The 8,487-nt window shown below is 33.5% G+C and overlaps 1 protein-coding gene across 1 annotated transcript; it reads right to left on the bottom strand.

Annotated features, from left to right (window-relative positions):
- Nucleotides 1-357: 357 nt before the first annotated feature.
- On the bottom strand, nucleotides 358-6,204 carry LOC107962010 (homeobox-leucine zipper protein REVOLUTA). Its single transcript, XM_016898222.2, has 18 exons — nucleotides 5,254-6,204; nucleotides 4,996-5,161; nucleotides 4,712-4,791; nucleotides 4,530-4,620; nucleotides 4,316-4,411; nucleotides 4,112-4,225; nucleotides 3,951-4,034; nucleotides 3,547-3,702; nucleotides 3,388-3,462; nucleotides 3,110-3,216; nucleotides 2,761-2,944; nucleotides 2,316-2,504; nucleotides 2,126-2,206; nucleotides 1,717-1,851; nucleotides 1,148-1,482; nucleotides 937-1,042; nucleotides 697-846; nucleotides 358-612 (listed from the first exon to the last, which is right to left on the bottom strand). Exons 1-18 carry the CDS (start codon nucleotides 5,490-5,492, stop codon nucleotides 463-465), a joined length of 2,538 nt encoding a protein of 845 aa, XP_016753711.2. The 5' UTR covers nucleotides 5,493-6,204; the 3' UTR covers nucleotides 358-462.
- Between the last annotated feature and the right edge of the window lie 2,283 nt (nucleotides 6,205-8,487).

Below are 8,487 nucleotides of genomic sequence, written 5' to 3'. Positions count from 1 at the left end.
TAGTTCCAAATTTTCAGTTTAATTGAATAGGTTGCTAGTTATTCTTATGTTAAAGTAATTTCTTTGTAAGCTTATAAATATAGGCATTTATACTTTGTTTTATTAATTCAATGTTTATCAATAATAGAATAAATTTAATTCATATTGTAATTATCTCTTTCTTCTTCAACACTCCAATTTTTCTTAATTTTTTAAAATTAAAAATATTTCAAATTTAAATTATTTTGCCATTGCCTAGATTTGAGACACGGTTCAGATATCATAAAATATTTTAAAGATCGTATTAATATTAATATATTTCATAATTAAATTTAAATAAAATCTATATTACGATTTCAAGCTAAAACAAAATTTGGGTTCACTAAAAAAATTAAATTAAATTAATAAAATGCAAACCTGAGCTGGTTTCTTCAATATTACAAAACTTTTCTTCTGCTAAATTATAGTAAAATGTGTTTTTTTTCACACAAAAGACCAGTTTACAAAAGAGAAGGCCAAGCAATGGACAGTGCTCTCATCAGCTTCAAGTACTTTCCAAGCAACAGCTTGTTCATACGAAACATGTCGTCCCATTGTCGACATGCAGATTCCCGCCGGAAAGTATGCATATCCCTGTTCGCAAAAATAGTCTTTAGCTCAGGATTCAACTAGTTCTTGAGCAGTTAATATCTTACGGAAACTGCGAGGAAGTTTTACCTGCTGCATCAACTTGGCGAAGTCGGAGCACAATGCCTTGCGTCCAGGTTCATCGAATATTTTATCGAGTGTGATGTCTTGTAGGGATACTAGGGTTGTTTCGAGCATGTCAAGACCAGCTTGATTTGCAAAGATGAAAACCGGTAGCGACTGCAAAACCAAAACTGAAGTTAAAACCAGGGTTTGAAGATAAGTTTACAAGTATTCTCAATTTTTTTTCCGATGGAATTGTCAGCGTACCTTCAATGAACAACACAATATTGCATCCTGATGTTGCCAGAGATTCTTCAATATCGAGTCACTGCCAAGTGATTCGGATCTCAACAATTCTGCCCCTATATGATAACTGAGGTAAAAGAAATGAAAATGGGATGAGCGAGCTTATTAGGCAAATCCCAGTGTGGCGGGTTATTGAAAACTACTAAGGTTTACAAAAACTGAAGCAACTTGCCTGTAGCTCTGGCAGATCCACTGAGCTAGTGTAAGTGCTTCGGGAGAGCCTGGAGATAGCTTTGGTCCTACATCCGCGCTCAATCCGGATGGAGATATGGCCATCGCAACCCGTTGCACAGAAGAAATGACACTACGGACATACTGGCGTGCCATGGTTGCAACATTATCCTGAAGACTGCTATCAAAGGGAAACTGGAAGGCAATCGTCAACACTGATCGCGAGTTCTGAGATGACGGAACATCTCCAGAAGAATGGTTTGTAGCCGGCCCCACTTCAAGACTTGAAGTCAGATCCAAAGTCCGATTTGTGGTCAACGAATCCTGTGTATCAGACTGTATAATAATAACACCCTAAGTATCCAAAACCCAATCTTCGGTATCACTTCAAATAAAATTAAAAGCTGAACCCGGACACTAGATATACAGTAAAGCAAATTGTTTCCTATTAAGTGCTTGTTATTTCATAATCTTATGGCATAATCTTTTTTTTATCGAACTTTCACCAAGTCTCTCAGACATACAATCACTCCTTTTATCTCCCTATCGTATCATAAAGCGAAAGCTTACTGGTTTTGACTCCAATGGAATAATTCGGAATCCAGAAGGTATTAAGGGAGCATCATCTGGAAACATCTCATCGATCGGAGCAAAGACAAGCTCCGAACATGCTCCAACAGCATTCTCATCGATTCCACTGCATATCTGTAAATAGATACATACATCGATTAGTTAATGTAATTAATGAGGATACAATTTATTTTAAACATCCCAAAGATGTTGATCGAAAGATCCGTGGTTCAAATAAAATTGATTGCAAATGTGGCTTACAATAGTTTCAACCAGTAACAAAACAATGATTTCATGTAAAACATGTACAAAACCAGTATGATGACAGAAAGTATCATGTTGAGTTTTATATTCCGATTAAAGAAATAAATAAACCTCAAAATTCAACTCGGAAATGCGAGAAAAGCACCTGCAATAGGTGAATATCTCTTGATACGAAGGCATCTTCTTGTACAAGGGAATGGCCTTCGAGTCTAATAACTTCAAGTATCTTATACATGAAAAATACAAACAACATTAGCATAGTTTATCGGACGGATAAGCAACAGGCAACATTTCAATGGAAAATAAAACACGTGTTGAATTTGTAGAACATATACCTCTTCATGTTCAATCGTGTGACCAAGTGGCATGATAATCTGACTACCAGTAAACCTCGTAGGTCTCATTCCAGGATATGCATATGTTCCGGCCTTCAATGATGCAGCAGTATATGCATCAACATTGAAATCGGCCCACTCCGAGCGGTGCTCTCTTAGGAATCGCACTAACACAGCAGGTGGAACATTCTGAGAAAAGACAACAGGTAGTTAGAAAAATTAATTACAAAAGACATAACACGGAAGAGGCTTAAAACTTGTGTACAATAAGAAAATTCCCCACTTCTGAACTAAAAATTTACTAAATAAGAACACTTTCTTAATAAATGTGCAATTTTATTAATATAAGAACACTTTCTTAATAAATGTGCAATTTTATTAATATAGCCCATGTTGCAGAATAAGAAAATGATTTCCTATATTTTGGGAGCTTAAGAGAACTTACTTGAAGCAGCATGGATGCCTTTGCACACAGAACCCCCCCGACAAAGGGAAGAGCATTGTTGGGATTTGAAGTGCAGCTAAAGCTCTTGCTTGAATTAATTGCAATTATCACATCCTCATTACCATCACAATTCATTATCGACCAGCCGTCATCGTTGAATCCGTTTATTGCGTCATTAAAGCCTCTACAAGTAAATGATAAACACAATATTTTGATGAAACAATGGAGCATAACACGTTACTAAATGCTCATGTAAACAGGTTACGGACATGCACGTGCATGGTGTTTTTTTTTTGTATAAACATGTAAATTGAACAAAGTCGAGGATTTAATACAATACTGCAGCTACCTGCTTAATCTTTGGCTAAAAGTTCTTAGGACAGCTGGTTGCCTTCCCATACTGTAAACTACCTCACCACTTGTCTCCTGAGCAATTTGCTTAACATAGCGCAGAGCCTTTGCAGAGATCAATTAATTAGTACCTTTAAGAAATGCTTTTTGAGGAAATAAAAAAGAAAACCAATAAAGCATACCCCCATTTTGGTATTTCTTTTATGTTTAGACAACAATCAAACACGATACAACATATGGCAACAAAGTGAATAAGCAGCATCATCATCTACTCACCGCAATTGTCATTTTCTGAGCAATTACTTTTGATGATTCGTACAGTGGGCGCAGCACCTCCGGCACACTCCATGCCTGCAATGAGATATTCGAGAAACTTGGTATAGCCACAAGAGATGTAAAGATGTCTGAAAAGTACCTACTAACCATAAGTCCTACCTCGAGATTTAGGTGGTCAACAATATGGATGATTGACCCTCCACCTTCACATGGTCTAATCAAATACCCACTAGGAAGCACTTCGGCTCTCACAAATTGAGCTGCCGCAGCTGTACTCGGGCCAGCACCAGATCCGGAAAGGGATCTCTCGCAGACCTTTGAGAATACATCAAGAAAGGAAAACCCTATCAGCATATACAACCAAGTTTACTCTCAAGAAGCTTGTATGTCAAATTTACATGGATCTTCAAGGGAGAAAAAAAATGAATAAAAAGTATAGCTCCGAAACAAATAATAATAGGACAGTCATATAAGCAACTGAAATGCTCTAAAATACTTCGACATTGACTTTCTTACACTTGTTTACATTATTGAATAAATAATAAGTACTAAAATTTGCATACCACGAAACTGCCATTCTCTAACGTTGTAGTGTATCTTAGAGTCCAAAAGTCCCTTGCAGGAGCCAGCGTAGTTGGGGCAAACATCTAAAATATTTCTCGTTTTAGTCCTCCCTCGTTATAATAGAGGAAACATTCATTCATAAATAAAGATTACTCTTCACCTGTGTGTATACAAGCTCGATTGTTCCACCACTGCCAGCTGGAAACATTGTGAAAACTTCGAGGTTCCGGCAGTCCCGTAACCAAGAAGGACGATCCTTTAGAATCTCTGCAATCTATTAACAATAATTTGATTGTTTTGTTCCAATCATATAGGTCATGTGTGGCAAAAAAAAGATTTGATTTGTTATAATCAGAGTTCATACCTTTGTAGGTTCTAAACTTACAAGACCGCAGGCTCGAGCTGCCACTCCACTACAACTTTGGGAAATGGCAATTATCCCAACCGAATCCGGACCAGGCTGTCAACAGATCAAAACAAATTGCTTAGAGACACTTCTGATTTGTGACACCAGATAATATAACTAAGTTCGTATACAATAGCAATCAAAGACAAAAGGATGGAAAATAGCAACAAACCTTCATCCCAGGCATCTGGACCCAATCGACAGCAGTTCCTGTAGCCTTGGAAAGGAACTCTGCCAAGGTCTCCTCTGCAATCGAGAGGAGTCTGTGCATAACCAAATTCAAAGCATTTATTAGAAAAATATATGCACATACACAGAGAGAGCTGGTTCATTGTAGCTAAAAATTGAACTTACCCAGCAGGGTTAGTGGGATCCCTTAGTGAATGCTGAGGAGTGGTAACCACAGAGTCACAGCTTGCATCAGTTGCCGATGCCTGAAAAGCAAATCCAAAAATAGAACAGCAATGATAATGTTAAAACAAAATAATCCCATAACACAAGTGGCCTAATTGCAAAAAACAAGTACGAACAATTTAAGGCAAAATAAGACAATTCCAATTCTAAGAAATTGACAGGCCACAAAGATCTATCTAATGCCTAAAGTTAAAAAAGGACATAAACTTCCACATTGAACATACATTTACAGTGTGCAATTGTTGCCTCATATAACCATTCTCACAAACCAGCTGAGAAACCTGTTTTTGCAACCGGTCATTCTCCTCCATCAATAGCTTGTTCATTGCTGATAATTTTCTATTTACAGTCTGCAACCTTGAAGACTCTTTCCTTTGCTTCTCTCTACACCTGCATACTCCAATAGCAACCCCCATAACTACATCTAAAAAGACCCAAATTTTCATTATAAACAAAAAAACCAAGACCATTTTTTTTATTACCTGCGATTTTGAAACCAAACTTTGATCTGTTTAGGTTCAATGTTGGAAAGAATGGGGCATTCCCTTATCAACTGTTGCCTACGCAAAGAACTTGGCTTGGGGCACTCAGCATAGACTCGTTCCAAGGCTTCAACTTGCTCAGCTGTGTACCTAACATACTTGCCTGAGGCATCAAGATGTTTGTTGATGCTGCTACTACCACTGGTGCTCACCCTGTGTTGGGCCACCGCCATAGCCATTTTTCTTGCTAAAAACCAAGACTCCAAGAACCAATCTTTGTTTATATATAAAAACAAAAGAGCTCAGCTTAGTAAAGTCCGTCCTTTAGTATGATATATATAAAGCAAAAGGGAGTTAAATGAGGGATTTTTATTGCAAACAAGCCTCAAGTAAAGGCCAAGTGGATAGTCTTTTAGTGAGGTTTTGGCTTTTTTTTCCAGCTGATGATGATCAAGCTGGTGACGGTGAAATGAAAAAAAAAAAGGTCTCAAAATCTGCCCACAAAGAACCAAGCTTTGATATCCCAATACCAAAACAAAAGAACACAGCTAACAAGCAAGCTCGATATCACTGAAATGGCTTCTCAAGAGAGCTTCAACTACCCACTGCACCAAATAAAGAGAAGAAGCAGCTTTAAAAAAGGCTTTCTCTCTCTCTCTCTCTCTCTCTCTCAAAAAAAAGAGAGCCCAAAAGGAGAAGCATCACAAAAAAGCTGGTTTCCTGCAAGAACCCACCATGGAAATGTGAAGAGAAACTGAAATCTTAACCATGTTGAAGAAGAAGAATAAGAAGAAGAAGAAGAAGAAGAGTGTCTCAAAGAACTAAAGAAATGATTTTGAACACTCCAAGGGTTTTTAAAGACCTTAAAAAAAACCCAATTAATTAAAGAATTTCGTCAAAAGAGAAATGAAGAGAGAGAAAGGGTAGGAAAAAGAAGTTGTGACAGCGAGTGATCTAAAGTCTGAAGCTTGAAACTGTAGGGAGGCCATCAAAGAGAGAGAAAGAGAGCTCATTTGCACGCAAACCGACAAACTTACCATACATGTTTTCTTTTTTATTGTTTATATTGGTTCAATTCCTAAATACACCCTTCAACATTTCAATGTATTTAAATAAGCCCTTAAACTTCGTTGCACTCAAACATTTACCAACATTGACGAACCTAAGAAATTTTATGTTAAAAGAATTGAGATAAAATTATAAATTTTTAAAGAATTTAAAACAAATATGTAAAACAAATTGTGTTAAAAACATCAAAACTAAATTATTTTTTAAAAGAGACTAAAATATAATTTCTCTATTTTAATTAAAGTAAACCTTGAACTTTAATTTTCTATTCAAATAAATTCCGAATCTTCTGAAATAAAATTTTATTAAAGTAAAAAAAAAAAGTAGGACTTATTTGAACACACTAAATACACAAAACTTCATTTAACAAAAGTAAAATAGTTTAAGGTCCTTATTAATATTTTAACCATTAATATCAAACCAGCTAACCTCACTAACTTTACTGTCCCTATTGGCTACTTGAAATGACATGCTATCTCTAACCTTCTCATAAGTACATTATTTTTATAACAATTTTCATACTGTATTTAAATTTAATTAGTTTTAAAATAATCATTCATAATTAACATTAAAAAGAGAAATTAAATTTATAAAGTACAATTTTTGTATTTAAAATTTTATAATTTGGGTTTTGTCTTTGTATTGTTAGGTGTTTGATTATCAATAAATCAACTTACTACAAACTGAATTAGCTCAAATATCTCTGTTTTTCTTTATCTAATTATGCTTTTTTTTTCTTAACATTTATATTTTTTAAGTTCAATAATTGTTGTTAAGGTTTGGCTTTTAATACAAGAAAAGAACAATACCAATTTTCTTCTTTTAAATTATCCCATCCACCTTAGCTAATTTTTTTTCTTAAATTAATAAATATAATATAGATAAATTATTTTATTTTCTAAATTTTTTCATATAAATATATTCATGTATCAAAAATAATAATGGTAAACTATAAAAATAATCACTTTTGTTTGCTTCAGATTATATTTTAGTCACTTGTGTTTGAAATGTTATATTTTAGTCATTTATGTTATCATTTTGTTACGAAATGATTACTCTACCATTAAACTCCGTCTTTATCTCCGTTTTTATGTAATAAGTTATATTTTTTAAGTGACTAAAATGTAATTTAATGCAAACAAAAGTGACTATTTTTATAGTTTACCCAAAATATAATTATGATAATATAGCTTATTGATTATTGAGAATAAAAAACAAAATTGGAAGAAAAAAATATTTTTGTAAAAAATTCTCATACAAAAAATTAATAAATTTTGCATATTACATAAAAAATAATATATTATATTTTTTATTTTGATTTCTCTGAAATTTTTTTTCCATTTTACAGTTAAAATTACACCAACACACATAATTTCTTCAAAATAAATTATAAAAAAAGAAGTTGAGAACCCAAACCCTAAACCTAGATTGGAGATTGCAAAACTTATCTTTTTCTTTCTCGACTTTTCTTTATACATACTCATCTTCAACAACACTTCATGTTTTCAATTGGTTCTAACTTTAATTTTTTTTTTCTCTTTTTATTTTCCTTTTTCTAATTTTATAAAAACAAGTCACAATAATTGCATTTATTGAGATGATATAATTTTAATTTTTAAAAAATCAACGACAGGGCCAAGATTTGATTGGTGCCAAAAAAACTTCAATCATTTTAATGCAATTTTATTTAGTTTCGGATAGGTCTAATTCTGTTCTCAATCCATATACTCTTTAGATGTTTTAAATTTAGTCCCTCTAAACAACACTATTAACTGGCTTATATGTTAAATCTGAATCTTTGTTATTAATTGATCCATTAACAGGTACATGGATTGAAATTTTGAAAATAAAATTAGAGGGACTAAATTTTAAAAATATAAAGAATAGAGAGGCTAAAGGCGGAATTAAACCTTCTTAATATGTTTTTGGAGACAAGTCAAATAAAATGAAGATAAAGAAAATGTTTATTTTTTAATTGTTTAATGTTGGAAAAGAATATATAAAAGATTTGAGTGATTGTTTTTTTATGGGATGGCCCTTTTTGCATGCCAAAAAAGTAAGGCTAGAATCATGTGCTACCACATGGTGTGAAATTAAAATATCTTAAATACTATAAATTTATAATAACAATAATAATAATAATAATAATAATAATAATAATTAGGA

This window comes from Gossypium hirsutum, chromosome D03, assembly GCF_007990345.1.
Source record: "Gossypium hirsutum isolate 1008001.06 chromosome D03, Gossypium_hirsutum_v2.1, whole genome shotgun sequence".
Lineage (NCBI taxonomy): Eukaryota > Viridiplantae > Streptophyta > Magnoliopsida > Malvales > Malvaceae > Gossypium > Gossypium hirsutum.
Note: the sequence above shows the minus strand (reverse complement) of the source record. Positions and strands in the feature narration are given on the sequence as shown.